At 31.8% G+C, this 19866-nt stretch overlaps 1 protein-coding gene across 1 annotated transcript; it reads left to right on the top strand.

Annotated features, from left to right (window-relative positions):
* Nucleotides 1-10784: 10784 nt before the first annotated feature.
* On the top strand, nt 10785-19621 carry LOC114712730 (uncharacterized). Its single transcript, XM_028897276.1, has 9 exons — nt 10785-13841; nt 15555-16169; nt 16262-16865; nt 16950-17026; nt 17475-17570; nt 18392-18472; nt 18772-18867; nt 19211-19387; nt 19493-19621. Exons 1-9 carry the CDS (start codon nt 10785-10787, stop codon nt 19619-19621), a joined length of 4932 nt encoding a protein of 1643 aa, XP_028753109.1.
* The last annotated feature ends 245 nt before the right edge of the window (nt 19622-19866 follow it).

The following is a 19866-nucleotide window of genomic DNA, read 5'->3' on the forward strand; positions in this document are numbered from 1 at the left end:
CTGCAATGATGGTGAGGGAGAAGGATGGTGTGTGAGTTGAGTGGAGAAGGAGAATAATGATCGGTGTAGAATTGGAAGTAGATGGAGAATTGATGGACGAATGATGCGGCTGGATGGAAGAGGTGAAGAACACGGTTGGGAGCATATGAGAGTTAAAAGAAAACGAAGGGGCGTGGCTGAATGACCACATGTTATATCCCCATCTTTTTTCTCTTTCTGGACTGAACATCCCGAGCTGAATTTGGGAGTGAATTAATTAACAGATGATAAGATAATAAGATCGTGTTTGGGATTTGCAATTGAGATAGGTCTCCCAAGGATTGAGATTAGATCTCAACCTAAACCTCCAAACAAGGCCACTTGCTAAACAAGTCTCATTTCCCCGTTTTTCCTTATGGATAAAATACACAAACGACTCTTCTATCTTATTTAAATTACATAATTCTCTTATTATGAAAACATGTATGAATCTTCATTGAAATTAAAAGATGTATGGTACACACACCCTCTTTATATTTTTAAAACTTTATTTCCATTCATTCAATAGCAAGTTTAACTCTTAAACTTTTATTTGAACCAAAATACCCCCTTAATATAAGAATTATTTAAACATTTATATCTGTTAAAAAATAATTTTTATGCATCCGAAAAATAATTTTCTTACATATATTATCAAATATATTTATATGTTATAAAATTTCTTAATTTTGGCTATGTTATAAAGTTTTATCATTTTAATTTTTCATCACATCTATTGAAACTTATTTATTTCAATTTTTTTAAATGACTGAAAAATATTTCTCCCGCTACAAAATATTTACTTAAATTTTTTATTTTTAACGTATCGTCGTTTTATGCTTTAATTAATAAAGTTCTCCTTTATTATACACACACATATATTTTCTTATATTTATTTTTATATTTTTAATTTTCCTCACTTTTTGTTTCAGATTTATATGGACTTCAGATTTTACCCGATTTTTCTCTTTAGTTTCGCTTCTCTCCTTTACCCGATAAATATATCTATATAAATATGTGTGTGTGTGTAATTTTCACTTCTTCCCTGTCATATACTTCACTTTTTGGCTTGTTAATTGATTGATGATTCAATGATGCTTTTTTATTTTTTTTAAATCAACCGACCAGTATTGAGATTACTTTCTCCGATCTTTTTTATAAGCTATTAGCTTTTTTAATAGATTATATTTTGGAGATGTGTGAACACGTACATTTGATGCATTTTTTAATTCTTACCTCTAATTAATTATATGTCTTTTTCATATCCTTTTCCTACTCATTCTCTCATTTTTATTTTCAACTCATTCTCTCTCTCTCACCCTCTCTTTAAATAAAGGGTATATTTAAGAAAATAAATATATTTTTCTTATATTTATTGATTTTAACTAATTTTAATTTATTTCTTTATTTACTAATTCAGTTATTTACTTTTTTTTTAATAAAAAGACAATTTTTCTTATTCAAGCAGTGCTGCAGCCCTTTGTCTCTTGGGAGTTTTTTCTCATGTTTGAACTGTGTCTCCTTGTGTTATTTCTTGTGTTTGTTCAGTCGAGTTTGCAGTTGTCTTTTTTTTAGTCTTTAGTTTTTCAAGTTCTTATTAATATTGCTCCTTCATGATATCTTATCCGTTACTTGATCAAGCACTAGCTTTGCTCTACGTTCATTGCCATGACTCGACTTCGACATTCATGCCAAAACATTGCTCTCTGGTGTATCTTGCTGGAGATTTTTTTAATACCGCATGGGGTACCCCATGCCCGAGATTCGGCTCTTAGTGGCAGAATTCATTGGCTTCTGCTTCGCACAATAGCAAGTGCAAAGTGTGCTTATGGTTATTGGGACTCTCTGAGGTGTCACAGAAGGAGTATTTAATGATTGCTGGGAAAAAAAAAGAAAGAGAAAGAGTTGAGAATGACTTATAAATGTAGAAAGAAAAAAACTTTAATAAAAGTAAATTGGGTTAAGGTGCGTCCAGCACCCTGAATTATTTTTCCAGGTATACCTAGTGTCCTAAAGTAATTTTTAGTACATCCAATGCCTTAAACTAATTAAAACGGTGTGTCCATATCCCAGGCTAACAGAAAAGTTAAGTTTGACTGTTACTTTGCTGACTCAGCTGAAGGTTAACCGAAAATTTCTACAGGCTTTTGATGTATATTATTTTGCCTGAAAATTCAATTTATTTTCTCATCTTCTAACATTTATCGTCTATCAGTTTTTAAACTTCAAAAAAAGAAAGACCATCGATCCACCCTCTTAAATCCTACTACATGTACCACCCATTCAATTCCATCCTCGTCTTTAACATTTTATCCAATTTCTTCCACCACTCTGATTTGAAACTGCAATCGCCATCACAGCACACTTCCGTCTCTGTCTCTATCAACTCTTCATTCGACTTGCATTTGCTTTCCTCCTTGTAGAACACAGTAAACTTCCCCTTAGTCACTCTGTCGATGTTGCCGTTGCTGTTGCCTCCCGAGAAAACGCCTGCCGTCACCAGGCTCATCTCGAGAGTTTCAGTCAAAATAATACATATCAGACGCCTGCGTGTCTGCCATGTAGGATTTTTTGGTTAACCTTCAGCTAAGTCAGTAAGGTAATGGTCAAACTTGATTTTTCTATTAGCTTGGGATATGAACGCATTATTTTAATTAGTTTGGGACACTAGATGCAATAAAAATTATTTTTGGACAATGGGCGTACTTGGAAAAATAGTTCGGGATGCTAGGAGCATCTTAACTCGTCAAAATAATACACATCAGACACCTACGTGTCCGTCATGTAGGATTTTTTGGTCAACCTTCGGCTGAGTCAGCAGGGTAATGGTCAAACTTAACTTTTCTATTAGCTTGGGATATAGACGCACTGTTTTAATTAGTTTGGGACACTGGATGCACCGAAAATTATTTTAGGACACTAGGCGCACCTGGAAAAATAGTTTGGGGCACACCTTAACCCAAGTAAATTTAAAAAGATTGTGGTAGGTGAAGAATGCGTTACAAATTATTCCTCCAGTCTTTAATATAGTACCTGATTGTTGAATTGATTTTGGTCATAAATGTAAAACCTATTTCTTATATTTATCAATTTTTTCCAAGTTACCTTTATAAATACTTTTTCAATCATAATCACGTAGAAGAGGGATGGAGGATATTAAGGAAGATGATTATGGTGTTTTAAGAAAAAAAAACATGTCATATTTTTTATAATTAACTAACTTTTTTAATATAATTAAATTAATTAAATAGGTCTTATATTAAGGATAGAAAAAGTATTTATGATAATGACTGGAATGGCGCGCGTGTGTGGGCTCCCTAGGATTGATGGAATGGAGCCCCGCATACACAAGGAGTGAGATATTTTTGCGTTTCCAGCTTGTGCCTTAACAAATCCCAACAAAACACTTCTAATCATATAATTAATTATAATAGCACCCCCTTTGCTATTCGCCACGCTAGCTCTTTTCTGCTTCTGTTTTCTGCAATTTCTGTGCTCTTCCTCTGTTTTCGCTTTCATTTCTCTCTTCAATCACTAAAACCTTTTGTTGTTTTGTGTTCTTTCCCAAAAAAAAAAGATTTAGAGTTTTGTCTTCTGTTTCAAAGTTTGTCCATTGAAGGAGCCTGTATTTTTTAAGCTTTGTTTTGTGTTAATTTGAATTATTTTCTACTTTAATTTTGGTTGATCATTGTTATCGTTGTTTATAGAAAACCCAAAAAAAGTTGTGTTTAAATCTTCTTTTCTCCTTAATCGTTGTTCCTGCAGTCCCCTTATCTTAAAAAATAAAAAACAAAAACAAAAAAACAAAAAAAAAGAGGCCTTTATATCGAAGGCATCTTTTGAGAGGTACGTATTTGTACTTCATTTTCATTATACTTATGAATTATATTTATATCCTTTTTTTTTAATATATGTGTATGTGCGTGTGTAACACACATATTGTCTCTTAAACTTTCTTTAACTTATTTTTATTTTTCAGATCTTAGTTGGTCACCTGAAGCCTGCTTGAAGATTTTGGATTCCTGTTAATTTCCAGGTTAGTATGTGTATAGTTTTAATTGTAGTATTATTTATAAAAAAAATTTACAGCTTTCTTAAACTATCAACTCAGGTGCGGGTTGTGTATACTAAATATTTAATCTCCTAAACATTTTCAGTTCCATTTATCAAATCTTGATTGGTCACATGAAACTTACTTACATATTTGGGATTTTTGTTGTCATGTTAGCCCAAAAAAGAAAGGAAATTGAGGGGGGAAAAAAGAAGATTTCCATTACCTGTTTTTTTTATAGCATATTTACTTTAATTATAAGTTAGGGAAGGCTTTTGTGCGTGAGTATTCAAATAAAGTTTTAAATTAGGTGTATTATCCGTAATACCGCATATCTCTATAGTTTTACTATACCAGTGATTATCTTCAAATAAAGTTAATTCAATTTCAGTGCTGCTTACCATTTGGACCATCCAACAAATAAAGGAAGAATTATAATGAGGTCCTAAAAAAGAAAAAAAATGATAAAGCAAGTTTTAGAGAGGTTGTCATTCTTTGTTCTAGAACTTGTCATTACAGGTTATTTAGGTTGTTATTGGGACCTTTTAGTAATTATTATTATTTTATTTAAAACTCAATTGCAATTCTCCCAAATAAATATGGTACACGTTGAATATATATTATTTTATTTTATATTTTAACCATTATATATTTTAACAAATTTATGATTTTAAATAAAATAATCTTTTAATCCTCATTTTGTTAAACAATAAATTTATTATTTTAAAATTTGTCATTCAAAAAGTTTGAGATAATTTCAATCTCGTTTGGACATGATACATCTCTTCTTTTTTTTAATTCTTTTTGGCCGGCGGGGATACATCTTAATCTTATCTCTGATTTGATACGTCTCTCTCTCTCTCTTCTCTCTCTCTCTCTCTCACACAATTGCATAATTTTTTTGCATTGGTTCTTCAAATTTTACAAAATTCATTTACTGGTCAATTTCTTAAACCCACAAATTATCTTTTAAATTTACAAAAGGCCCTAAGTGTTCTTTATCTTATGAAATTATAAATTATATATTATTGTTCATAAAATTAAAATTACAAAAATTATGTAGATTTGGCCGTACAGCGTTTGTTGAAGGTTGGTCAACGCAATTTTTTTTTCCCCTTAAAACCATTGTCAAAGGAAGTTAAAGCCCAGGGACATAGGCGACATTTTACATCAAGTTTCAAGAAATTGGAAAGTATCTTATAAATTATTTGCTGTGTTCAAATCTTTTTTCTCCTGCCTACTCGTTGTTCTCATAGACTCATAATTGCCTTTCTTAAAAAAAATAAAAAAGGCTTTTATAACAAAACCATTCAGGCGGGAACATACCTAGAAATCTTTGAGAGGTAAGAATTTGTATTCCCTGATACTTACGAATTGTGTTTGCATCTTCTTTTATAAATGTATACAAACATACATGTGTATGCATTGTCTCCTTCCTTTCTTTTTTTTTTTGGCCAACGCGTATGCATTGTCTCTCAAACTTTCTTTAACTTATTTTTATATATTACCTTGGTTGGTCACTTGAAGCGTATGGTCAATAAATTGAAGATTTAGTAGGATGAGAGGCAAACTAGTAAATAAGATTTATTTTAATACATTTTTTAATTTAAAATTTACCTTTAGAATATTTTAAAATATTCTTTAATAGTATTAACAGTTTGGACTAAAATATAAAAAGTTAAAGTATATTTTTAGCCATTTAACTTTATATATTGTTTCAAATGAGGGAGATGAAATTTAAAATTTGAATTTAGAAGTAAGTACCTGTAGCAATGAAGAAGTGAGAGGTAATGCCTTGTGTGAAAAAATGATGGAGAGGGGCGGGTGATAAAAGTCGAGAAGAGGGAAAACGTAATAAATGGAACTGAGGGAAAGGTGCAGAACAGTGAGCCGCGGCTCAAAGCCCAATGTATGTCATTTATTATGATTAGCTTGACAGAAGCCCAAGAAATAAGCTTATTTTAATGAGCATGGCTTGTGAACAGTAATTCGTCTCTGAAGCCAGTGCTAAGCCGTTTCTGGAGATGGCTTGGTGGAAGAGTATTTATATATATATTGATGTGCTTGAGGCTACCAACCAATGGATAGGAATTTTAAATGATTAGAGGATATGTTGGCATAGATTAAAGTTTGTATAAGGAGATTATAAGGCTATGGGAGAATGTATGCATGTGTAGGAGGTTGAGTGCTAACGGAATTGAAAGTCTGGAAGTTTTAATATGGAAGTAAATCGGAAAGCTATTTTAGAACCTACAAGAAGCATAGTTTGAATTAATGTGGAGGATTAAAAATGTGCTTGCTTGGTACTATTAAACATTTAAACTACTTTTGTAGCTTCTCATATTTTTTTTAGTGATTATTATTTATAAATTTTGTTTTATTTTAATATTGTGAATTAAATTATATTATTTTAATATGACCGGTCCGACCTCGGTTCGACCTCGGTTCGACCAGTAACCCTTGACCCACTATCTCGACCGGTTTAATGTTCTGTTCAGTTTTTTGTTCCTTGCTTTTTATTAATGTCTTATTTATTATATTTTTATTATAAAAAAATTCTTAGCTTCAGAATATTTAAATTATATCAACTAATTGTCCTCTTCTTAAAAAATAAAAAAGAAAGAAAAAAAACGAAAGAAGGCTTTCGTATCAAAGGTTACGTGAAGCTTACTCGATGCAATGACCTACTTCCGAGTTAGCGTGCATCTATTTCTTTTTTTATTTAATTCTAATTTATTCATTAAACTATCCATATCTTAATGCAATTAGGCATTAAAGTGGGCTTTATGTATTTACAATAGCTGTATTTTCATGTGTATGAAAACAAAGTTACATGCATAAAGTTATTCTGCAGAGAAAGTAAAATGGTGTGGTCGAAGTATGATATATATTCCTTTCTTCAATTTTTGAAAAGTGTAGCCTCTATTATTAAACCATATGTTAAGTTATCCATGAATTCCATTAGTTGATCTACACACAAATATATATACACTACAAGGTTGAAGAGTCATAGTTTTAGCTTTCAGCCACAACTTAAATTTCAAAGACAACCAAACTCATTTCCGATCACTACAATCTCTGCTATTGCAAAACCAATCTTTGTGTGTTTCATTGGTCTTTGAATCCTTCTTGTGTTTCCGATCTTAATTTCTTTGAATTTTCTTTTCGTTCACTGTTTTCTTTCTTATCGTCCTTCTAGCCCTCCAATCACTGGTTTGTTTTTTTCTTTCATTTTTCTGTCTGTTAATTAGTAGTGTTGTTTTGTTGTTCTTTTGATTCAAAACCAAAAAAAAAAAACAAAGAAAAGAAGAGAAAAATTCTTCTTCTTCTTCAAACCCAGTTTGTGCGTTCTATTTTCTTCTTGTGTCTCCGTACCATATATTCTTCTTTTGAATTCTCATTTCTTTGTCTGTTAAAACAGTTTTTGCTGTTTTCTTCTTTTGTTAAAAACCAAAAAAATTTTGCCTCTCTACTGAATTATTGTTTCTACTCTCATCTTTGTTGATTGTTGTTGTTATTGTCCTTCGATCTCCATCCTGTTCAGAGAAAACCAAAAAAAAAAAAAAAATTGTCTTCAAATATTTTTTCTTCCTAGTCCTTTGTACGTTTTTCTCTTTATGTTTAAATTTCTCGTTTGATTTTTCTTTCCACCGTTGTTCTCATACTTCCTTTCATTTAAAAAACAAAAAAAGAAAGGCAAAACAAAAAAGGGTCGTACATTATATCAAAGGCATTATCGCAGCTTAAGCGCATAGAAATCTGTGAAAGGTAAGGATTTGTACACCATGGCACTTTTGAATTAAGTTTGCATCTTATTCACAGTCTCTAACTTTCTGCATATTTTTATTTTTCAGATCTTGCTGGTTGGTCAATCGAAGCGTACTTGAAGATTTCAATTCCTGTTTCCAGGTTAGTGTATGTATATATAGTTTTAATGGTAAATTTCATTTATTCATAGAAATTCTTGCAGCCTTCTTAAATTATAAACTAGTGTGACTTATGTATTTTTACATGGAGTAAAAAATTAACTGTGTGAGAGTGTGTGTCTTTTTTTTTTAAAAAAAAAAATTTGTGAAGAATGCGACTCTTTATATTTTTTTGTATCTCATATGAATGTTGATATTGATGTAGTTTAGCTTCCTATATCGAGAAAGGTTCTTGTTAATTTGTGTCACTATGAAAACAAGAATTACTTCGTGGTTCTTTGTTTCTATTTTTTGTTTTCTTGTTTTCAGAATAATTTTATAAAATTATTTTTAAAAACAAGTTTTGAAAATAATAAGACAAAAAAATATGTTAGATAATTATTTTAAGAAAATAATATCTGAAAAACATAGCGTTTGAAACTAAAAATATATTAAAAAATTTACATTTGACAGGCAGCAAGTAAGAAGAGAAGAAAGTTTTTCCATTTTCTCAAAACAAAATATAAAAATACAAAACAAAAAAATCTAAACATTGTTTTGGTCTTTTAGTTTTTAAAAACACAGTGCTGTTTTTTATTTTTTTAAAATAACCAATTAAGAAAAAATTACCAAACAATTTTTTTTCCAAACCAAACAATTTTTTTCCAACAATTTTTTTTTCAAAATACGAAAGCAAACAAGCCCTTAAATGCTTGTAGGTTTTTTTTTTTAATCAGTTGTTTAAGTAAATATGTAAAAGCCACAATTGAAAAAAATTTATCAGCATACCCATATCTGTTTTACTTTTAAATATTGATGTTTTATTTAAATTGACTGAAAATAAGATCTTATAATTAGAATCGGAGCTATTATTATCATTTGGTTATGTTTTATCAACATTTGAGATCTTAATGTATTTTTTTTTTGTTATCAGTTTTAAGATTAAAGAACTAAAATATACTTTTTAAAGTTAAAATGATTAAATTGAAATCTTATATAAAGTTAAATGATTAAAAATATAAGTTAGTTTTGGTTATATTCTCCATAATATTACATCTCTCTGTGCTTTTCCTACTTAGTGTTTTGAATGTAATTATCTCCAAACAAAAATTTATTCTGGCAAAAATCCATTAACATTAATTATAGTCGTTTAATTTTTTCACTTAGAGAAGCATGGTTGGTGTTAGGCATGGAGGGTCAAGCCAATTCGAAATAAAAAAATATTTAAAAATTTAAAAAATTTTAAAAATTAAATTTAGACCATCTAAATCTAATTAGGATGATATAGTTTCATCCTAATGATTGGTTACAAGTAGTGATAAGCTGGCGAAAAGAAAAAACCCAGTGAAAAAATTGGATAGAAAATCAAATTTGAACACTTCTGAAACACGTGAAAAATTGTTTACTTTGGGTTATGATATGTTAATTCCTTGTTTTACAGCAAAATAAAATGACATAAATATTTTTAAACCCACACCCGTTGACACACAGTGGCAAGCGCTGACCAAGGATAGTCAACAATTATTTTTTATGAAAATATTTTTATTAACATATGAACATTTTAACATTTACAATTCAAGCATACTACCACTTTAACTAATTTTTCTAATTTACATAAATTAGTCAACTAGTTTTTGTATTAAAGACCGAAAATGGTATGTTTAAGCAATCTTTAAGATTTACTAACCAAACTTCTTACATTTCAAAGTCAACCTTTTAAAATATTAATACTTTTACTAGTCAAAATACTTTATTTACAAGTAAATCTCTAACAAAAATTAATACTTTAATATTTAGAATTCAATTTCTCAGATTTACATGTCAACTTCACATTTTTATGAGTTAGTTTACATTGTTATTGTATCGGTTCTTCAAATTTTATAAATAGATTTATTACTCAATTTCTTAAATTTTACAAATCATTTTCCTAAATTTACAAGACCTAAGCATTCTTCACCTTATTAAGTTATAGATTTTGAGTTTTGTCTTATAAAGTTAAAACGATGACTTGTAAATTTTATAAGTTGGTCGTTTGTAAGTTGATTTCTAAGTTTTGAAAAACTAATACAAGAATCAGGCAAATTTACTTGTAAACTTACAAGTTCGACTAGTAAGCATAAGATATTGAAATATAAACATTAAAGTATTAATTTTTTTCCAGCGATTTACTTCTAAATTTAAGAAGTTCAGATTCAATTATAAATCTGCAATTTTTGATATGTAAATAATAAATTTAATATTTCAATAAAATATTTCTAGAAAAAATATTTTTTAAATAGTCAATAGTTGTCAGTGGTGAGTGAACGCAAATCAACTTATAGTTAAAAGCAAAAAGTTGATGTGAAATTTCACTAGTGAAATTAATTATAATATATCAGTCTCAAAGAATTTGACAATATTTTAACAAATTCACCAAACTTGAAAGTAAGTGTCTTATTTAAAACTTACATGCAATTTTTCCTTTAGTTATGAAATTCCAGCTAGGGAAGTCATACAAACAAAAGAAATATTAAAAAAAAAAACAGAGAGAAAAGGGAAAAAAATGAACAAGAAAACACTACTCCAAGAACATTCTCATAAGCTTGTTAAGCTGACTAAAGTTTGCAAACAGTCACATATTCCGTTTGATGTAGATTTTCCTAAGAAATTAAAAGACAACCCATCATATTATAAAACAGACCACGCATCACTAATAATAAAATATTTTTTTGTGTCTATGTTATTGAAATCCTAGAACATGGTAGGTGTAGTTGAAACATACATAGTAGTGTAGTCAGTAGTCCCTTTTTGTAATTTACTCTGCATGTTAGATGGCGCGAATAGGAGAGGACGTGGCTACCCATGTGGCCGAATCATCGGCAGATAAGGCAATGCAAGAACTCAAATACTTGTGTTGTTACAAGACCTATGTTGATGACTTCGAAGAGGAGAAGACAAGTTTGATTGCAAGAAGAAACAGAGTGCTTAAAGATATTGAAGTTGCCAGGCACCGAAACGAGAATCAGGTTGAAGATGAAGTCAAACTGTGGTTAGAAAGAGCCAATGGTCTCATAGGAGAAGACACAAAAGGAAAGAAGAAATGGTTTGGTTTGGTCACTAATTGCCCTTGGCAGTACAAGCGAGGGAAGGAGCTGGAAGGGAAGACGCAAAGGATTAAACAGCTACTGTTGGAACAGAGTAACTTCGCTCGTGTTGCTCGTTCGACTGGGCTTCCAGGCATCGAGTTCTATTCTTCTTCAAATTTTATCACTTCTGAGGATAGAAAGTTGATCTCTCAGAAGCTGAAGGAGGCATTGAATGATGACAACAAGTTTATGATTGGATTGTATGGGCTAGGTGGAACAGGGAAAACCACGATGGCAATAGAAGTAGGTGAAGATGTGGGATCAAAGTTGTTTGACAAAGTCATCTTCAATGTTGTGTCAAAGGATGCAAACTTGAAAAATATTCGGGACAACATTGCAAAACACTTAGATTTTCCTTTACCTGAAGGAAAGGATGTATCTGAACAAGCGCAAAAATTATGGAAAAGAATAGCAGAAGGTGGAGAAAAGGTACTTATAATACTAGATGACATGTGGGAAAAGCTTACACCGCAAGATATTGGGATTCCTCCGGGCCGCCATGGCAAGGGTCATTGTGCTGTTTTGCTAACCACACGTAATCAGAGAGTTTGTATAGATATGGGTTGCCATGAGATTATTGAACTCAAGGTCCTAAATGAAGAGGATGCAGTTAATCTTTTGCTATCTAATGCTGGCATGAGAATAGATGGTGCTCCCAATGGATTTAAGGATGTGGCTAGAGGTATTGTGAAGGAGTGTGGAAGTTTACCAGTGGCAATTGTAGCAGTGGCAAGTGCACTAAAGTCTAGGCCTTTATCAGAATGGCGGGATAGTTTGAAAAGACTGCAGAATCATGAGGGAATTCACGATGTTCCAGAAGATTTAAAACTGGCTTATAACTCTTTGAGATTAAGCTATGATAATCTTAGGAATGAAAATGCTCAAAAACTCTTCCTCTTGTGCTCTCTCTTCCCAGAAGATTATGAAATACCTATAGAACTTTCAACCAGGATTGCTATAGGTGTTGGCCTTTGTGGAGAAGCTAACATATACTCTGTTGCAAGAAGTCATTTTACTCCAATTAAAAATGAGCTCATAGATTCCTGTCTGTTATCAAAGGTTGATAATGAGGGTGTCAAAATGCTTGACTTGGTTCGGAAGGTAGCTCTATGGATTGGAAACAAACAGGTTCAAGTAGCCATGGATTCCAACACAACTTTAATGGAAAACATTCAATATTCATCTTGGAACATAATTGACTTTCCGAATCATTTTGATGGTAAAAAACTTGAGGTTCTTTTACTTTGGATAAATGATTCAAATTCTCCTAGAGTCAAAGTTCCTGATGCTACCTTTGAAGGGATGGAGAACCTTAAAATTTTGGCTTTAATGAGTTCGTCAGAATTGAAAATTTCAGCTGCTTCCTTATTTCAATCACCTTTGTCATTCACAAATGTTCGAACTTTGGTTATAAAGAATTTCAAGTCATTAGGAGATATATCTATTTTGGCAAATCTAAAAAACCTTGAGAGCCTTGAATTGAACAATTGTTCAATTATTGAATTGCCAAAAGAAATTAAAGGATGTCAAAAATTGAGATTGTTGGAGATGGTACAATGTTCATTTACTGGAAGAAATAATCCCTTTAAAGTGATTGGAAGTTGCTTTCAATTAGAGGAGCTATATTATGCTTCAAATCATGTGGATGCTTATTACGAGCAAATGACAACACTTCCTACATTGCAAAGGTATCACATAGATGATAGCAAATATAAAGTGGATTTTTCAATATCTGGATATTTTGATGCACGGGACTTAAGAGTATACTTCTCCAATGAAATATTTAAACTCCTTGTGGCAAAAGCAGAAGTTTTGATGTTAGGAAGAGATTATGACTACAGAGGATGGAAAAATATTGTTCCTGACATATTATCTGTCAAAGATGACAACATGAAAGATCAATTAACTAGGCTCTATTTGGATTCTATGAGTAAGATAAAGTGCTTAATCCATACAGAGAGTCTCCGACCTGGTGTGGCTATCTTCTCCAAGTTGGTTAAACTGACGCTTCATTCTATGGGTGTGACAGAACTATGCCATGGGCCTTATCCTGTTGACTTTTTGAAGCAACTAAAGAAGCTGAATTTATCTGGATGTGAAAAATTGGAAGGCACGTTATTTGATGGCAAGCTAGAGCTACGTAATCTGAAGGCCATATATTTATCTAAATGTTCAATGACATCCCTTTTTCATGCATCCACAGCACAGAGCTTAATGCAGTTAGAAAAATTGGAAATTGAAGGATGTTTGAAGTTGAAATACATAGTAGTGGAGATTATGGATGATCAGGATCCTAATCAAAAGAGTCGTGAGTCCATGTTCTCAAAATTGAAATATCTCAAGCTCATCTGTTGTTCTGAATTAGAATTTATATTGCCAATATGTTTTTGTGAAGACCTTCCACTACTAGGAAGTATGAAGATTGAAGGTTGTGAGAAACTAAAATACGTATTTGGGCAATATCCAAAGCATAGAGATTTGCACCAAATGGGGAAAGAAGCCATCCTCCAGTTGCTAGAAGTATTGACAATTTATGAGGTACCGAATTTCATCAACATATATGCAGAATGTTATCTCCCACGGCCTTGTTCTGATGAAGTTCAAAAGTCATCTCCAAGTGCAAAAGTAGACAGCAGTAGCAGTCTATCAAGAGGTCATCTTTGTTGCTTTTGGACAAAATCAAAAGCCTCAACTATACGTCACACTTCTGCTCCCATGAACACTCAATCAAACCATAATCAGGTAATATCTGTTACTCTATTTTGTTTTAAATCTTTATTTGTAATAATGTATGAATCACCCAAATATGCTTTGCTAAACTTCTTCTTGTATATATGATGAGAATATCAATCTGTCTTAAAGTAACAAAATTAATTTTGCATTTCTCTTTTTTCCCATCTAATTGAGACACTAGGCATAGTTGGCAAAAACCAAAAAATTCGCTCAAATATATGCTGCAAATTACTTGCATGTTTTTTTTTGGCACATTATATTTACACTGCTTTCGGTCTTCCTCTGTACGCTACCCACCCGAAAATTTGTCTGCTTATAAATTACTGATTGTAGAAGAACTTAATTTTTGTTGGGAAAATTGGGGGAAGGACCCAAAAAAAGTAATATTTGCTAAAAAAAGATCTGATTATAAGAAGCAAATACTAAAATATAAATTTAAAATATAATAAATTATCCCTAAGTCCCTAACAATCCTTAATTTAAACTAAAATTTTTAATAATCCTTTTCTCATCAATATTTGAAACGAAATTTATTAAAATCAGTCAAAATCATTTATATTAATCTATCTAAAATATCTTATATATCTAAACACACAATGAAGTAAAATCATTCATCTACATGAATTGTGCTATCAATAGTTAATTTTTAAGTTGCAATTGAAAGCCCTCTTTTTTTTGCTCCCAAATATCTCTTTCTTGACTTATTTTTTATAAATCGTTTTACCATATTTTTTTTATATATATTTAAATTTAAATAGATATATTTTAATTAATTTTAATAAATAGAATTAGAACTTTTATAAATATTTTTACCAATTTCAATTTTTGAAAATAGAAACTAATTAATTAAATAACATTATTAATATTTATTTTTACCTAAAATTTTCCATTCCCTTAATTTTAAAAGGGAGAATCCCAAAGAATTACCTTTGAATTTTAAAATTCTAAATCGGTCATGTTTGCTACACTTTAATAGCAATTGATAACATTGGAGAAGTAAATGACAACATATTTTTGTAGTCATTTTTTATTTCAGATTTTAAAATTTTAGAGATATTTCTTAGAATTTTTTCATTTTTAAATGTTTTTTATTACCATTTACTTTAATACAAACATACCAAGATCGAGAAAAAGCAAAAGAAAAAGATTATGAAAATTGATGACAAATAAGAAATAGTGTGCAGATAAAAATTATAGCTATGAAAAACTTTATGAGTAATATTTGATCAATTTGATTTCTACATTATTTTTATGCCACCATATATCTCCCTAAAAAATCATATGAAACCAACTTACGGAGCTCATTTTTTCTTCTGATTCGTTGATTTATGTTGAAAGTGATACAATTTTACTTTGAATCCAATATTGTTAAAATATGAAATTTGTTGTTATGTATTATAGGAGTTGATCCCTGAAACACGGAGGGAGCGTATGTGAGATGTGGTTAAACAAAATTTAAGAATTTAGTTAGGAATAGTTTATTATTTTTGAAATTACAGTTTTATATTTGATCCTTATAAATGATTACAAATTTTAATATCTCTTTAATAAATATTATTTTTTGTAGGTTGTTTTCTTTAATTTTCCCCAATTTGTTTATATGTAGTAGATCTTTCTTGTATTATTAGAAAAGTTTGAACCTTAAACCTGTACCATAACTTGTACCATTCATTTTCAATTTATGAAAGACGACGAATCCTCACATGTTTGTATGGAATACAGGCATTAAAGGTGAAATATGTTGTCAACAGAGCTCATGGTCTTTTCACGCCACCATTATACCCATATAGAAGTTTGAGAAGCATAAAGATAAATGGATTTTCTGAGTTAAAGTCACTCTTTACAATCCATTGCCTCATCATTGAAATTGCTGGAAAGTTGGCAGTTGAAAATTGTGATGCACTAGAGCACATAGTAACAGATGAGGAGCATGGTCATGATCGTGGGAATGTTAACTCTATTTTCCCAAACTTACGGAAGGTTCGTGTCTATGGCTGTAGCCACTTGGAATACCTTTTCCCAGCTTTTTATTCAAAAGACTTGAAACATTTAGAATCTGTGAGGATCACCAAGGCTGGAATGTTGACACGTGTCTTTGGGGAATGCCGTGCTGATGAGAATCTTAATGTTCAGGTTGATATTAATCTCCCAGCTCTGAAAAGGCTAGACCTTGATGATTTACCAAATATGGTTGGCATTTGTGCTAAAAACTATTCTGTGAAGGAACTATATCTGGGAGATATTAGGTTGAATGAATGCCCACAACTTCCTTTGAAAACTTTGATGGACTTATTGGTTGACGGGCATAAAAGACAAGAAGATCTGTCAAGGAGAAAGGTAAACCTCTTTCTGACTTCTTTTTCCAGTTAATTTATGATTGATCAACTTAGGAAATCATTAATACTGACATATCTTAATGAGACCCACAGGTATTACCTCTTGAGAAGAAAGGTAAATCACTTTCCAACAAGAAGGAACTGCCCAAGTTTGAAGATATTGGTGTGGAGCAAAAAATTCACATGAGCTTTCAAAATCTTTCCGAGCTAAAAATCCAGGGATGCAAACATTTGAAATTTATCTTCTGTGCATCTACCTCAAGATGGCTGGAAAAACTGAAAAGGTTACGGGTATCTGAGTGTGAAGAGCTAGTGAGCATTATGGAGGATGAAGAGAATCACAAAAATCCTATGACTCCGCATCAAGTATGTTTCCCCGAGCTACGTGGAATAACAGTGAAGCATTGCAAAAGTTTGAAATGCCTTTTTTCTGAATCAAGTGGTAAGCTTCCACGACTTTTGTATGTGAATATAGAAGATGTCCCCCAGCTTGGGCAAGTATTTGGATGGAAGCAGGGAGAGGGACGGAAGCTGGTGTTGGAGAATGTGCTTCCAAAACTAGTTGCAATAAGACTAGTAAAACTGCCAACTCTTCATACTATCTGTGATGGAATTGATTTTCAAACCGTGATAATCCGTCATGTGCGTCAATGTCCTGCTGTTTCTTTAAGTTCAGCTAACGATAGCTCTGATGAACGTAAGTATTCACATAAGTAATTCATTACAACTGCCAATTGCTACGATTTATTCTCATAACGATGGAATTGTTTTACTTTGGCAGTACTTGAATTAGCATTTCGAACAATCCCCGATGAAGACCAGTTCTACGCGTTCGATTTGTCGGACTGGGCTTATGAGGTTAGTATCAAACTCATTAATGCGGCTTAATCAGGTTAAAGAGATGGGGGGGGGGGGGAAGGGAGATGAGAAATGATAATTTTCACACCAAGATTAACTAATAATCAAATTGACCAACACAAGAATGAATATTTCCCTGGCTACTAAATTGGCAGAAATTTCCATGCATCCACCGCTTTGGGCTAAGATCACAATCTTTATCAATGACTTCAACTTACTACGTTCTTTGTATTCCTGTTACGAGGAATTAGAGGAAGCTTTGTGGAGAGACATAACAGCAGTCAACATCATAACAGAACAAGTGTTTGTGTTGCCAAGCCGACACATCCTCTCTTGCTTATTGTCTCCTTCCTTTGTTTCAAGCTTTAGTTTGATTTGTAATGTTTAATTATTAGAGACTTCAACTCATTTCATATTTTCTTAAATGTTTAAGTTTGTGATTGTTTAGGGTGAACAGTCAGTCGAGGATGGAGAGGCATCCAAGGTTATTGAAGAAGACTCCACAGGACACAAGCGGACCAGTATTTCTCCAAATTTGTCGGAGGTATAAGCATGATGCTTCTGTTGAGAAAATAGAGAAAAAGGGAGAATATCAATACCTACAAATGATTAGCTTGCTTACTATTGCACAGAGCATGATCCATATAGAGTGCACACACCTAATCATACAAATGGATAAGAATGGAATACATGTACGTGTCAAGCGATTATATCAGTTGTTAAAGAAAATATCAAAGCCCTCTAGAAGATTTAGGCTTGTGATGTTTGGGTTTGATACTGCCGGGCTTAGTAGATTAACCATTTTGGACCAAATACTTGTGCTTTTCTAAAAAACTTCACTGTAATAAATTAAAACAATGTCATAAACTTCTTAACATCTCATTTCTCAACAAATACTTTCACTTGTATTTTCATTTAACAGTTCTCAGTTATGCAGCAATGCAGAAGTAGAAAGGGTTTAATAGTAATGATATTGTTTTTCATTTTATATAGGAGTTTGCAAGAGCGTCTCATGTACCCTTTAGGATCAAAGTTGATGTTGATAGTAAACTAATATATCTTCTATTATTTTTCAGATCGAAGAAGAGGGATCATCACAAGAAGACATGAAAAAAGACTCAACAATGCTCCAACAGAATATCATTTTACAAAATTTTGAAAATGTATGCATATCATACTTTTCTATAACCAAGCACACTTGAGAATTAACAATTGATTTCTCTCTTACCTCATTGTTCTATTCATTTGTTCCAAATAAATCAAGTTTTTATTTTATTTTCAGTGCTAATTAGATTTATTATGGTTATTAATACCATGAAAACTCAGTTTACCTTCTTTTTGTATCTTTTGTGATTGACTGTTTAGAGCGAAGAGGCACCCAAGGAGGCTGTTGAAAAAGACTCCATAGTAAAGAAGCAAAAAAGTAGCTCACCAAACTTGACAGAGGTACAAACATATGCTTCATTATAATGAAACAGCCTCCTCAACCAAGAAAAGTTTCTCTCACACTAAATGTGTGATATGCTTGTTAATGAATTGAACTTCTCTGGTAACTCACCTCAACAAAAATTTATAATAGAGCAGCAACAACTTCATCATCTGATTCAAATACTTTGAGACTCATATTCCTTAACAAATGTTTCCACTTGTATTTTCACTGAGCTTTTTCCTTAATTAATAAATGCCTTTCTTCTTGATTAATTGAACATATTTAGAAATTTATTCACATTTTATGGGCTACACAGAATACAAAGACATCAACAAATGAAATTGTTGAAGAACTACTTTCTGCTTCAAGTACAGCAGCAACTACATCACCAAAGTCCGATAGGGCACTTGGGGTCTTTTCTCAAAAAAATGCTTTCGCACTTGTATATATTTATTGAGCATTTTTTAAGCATGCAGTAATGTGGAAGCGGAAAAGTGTTAATGGTGATGTTTGTTTTATATAAAAGAGTTAGTAGGAGCCTCTCGTACTTGTTTTTCAAAGTTGACGCCGTCGGTAAACTAATTAAAACAGATTTGAGAAACCAATATAATATTTTCTTTCTACTAACATATTGGAACTCATTCAGAGCTAACAATCTTAAATCTAAGCAGATCAGCTCGTACATAAATGCATGCTAGTTTCATATGTTTCTGCTTTTGATATATCACCTCTTGCTCATTTATTCCTTTGCTTAGGAGTCATGTGAAAAGGAATCAAAGAGGCATCAAGAAGCACTTGGAGAACATATAAGTCTTCATGAAGGTCCTCGAAGAGTTAAAGAAGCTACCAATGATCTCTTCCCCAAAGAAACGACTCAGAAAGTTGCGTTGGCAATTCCACCTACTGCTACTACAGAAATGACCTCTCCGCCGGTAAATAATTACTCTTTATTTCCGTTCCCCCTCTATTGATTTTATCAATAGTGTAACTTTATTGATTTTCATTGAGATTAATTTTTTCTGGCTTGATGGTCTTAGGACCCTTCAATCTCTACTCCCGAGAAGCCTCAAATAACAAGTTCAACTACTCACACTGAACCAAAGAGCTCACAATCAGACCTATTTGATATTTCTATACCGACTGAATGCGCACAAGCAAGCCTTTAGTAGATTCATTATAGCTTCGTTTTTAATTCAATACCTACATTTGTATATATGAACAAACTTTTAAATATGCAACTGATGAATGGTATTTGCTTCTTCTGATTCACTCCAGGTTGAAATCACGGTCAATCGTGAGGCTTCGACTGACGAGGAAAAGGTTAAGTTAGAGCAGAAGAAGTCTCAAATATTTGAAGAACATGATCTGATGAGGTTATTCCAATTGATGAAAGAAGGTGCTGATATGGAAG

The sequence above is a fragment of the Neltuma alba genome, unplaced genomic scaffold, assembly GCF_004799145.2.
Source record: "Neltuma alba isolate B1F8T4 unplaced genomic scaffold, ASM479914v2 tig00011396_pilon, whole genome shotgun sequence".
NCBI lineage: Eukaryota > Viridiplantae > Streptophyta > Magnoliopsida > Fabales > Fabaceae > Neltuma > Neltuma alba.

What these genes read in the sequence shown, in the direction of transcription:
- LOC114712730 (XM_028897276.1), top strand. Translation starts at nt 10,785, where the DNA reads ATGGCGCGAATAGGAGAGGACGTGGCTACCCATGTGGCCGAATCATCG. An exon ending in TGTCGGACTGGGCTTATGAG is followed by an intron (nt 17,027 to 17,474) that starts GTTAGTATCAAA and finishes GTGATTGTTTAG; the next exon opens with GGTGAACAGTCAGTCGAGGA. An exon ending in CAGAAATGACCTCTCCGCCG is followed by an intron (nt 19,388 to 19,492) that starts GTAAATAATTAC and finishes TGATGGTCTTAG; the next exon opens with GACCCTTCAATCTCTACTCC.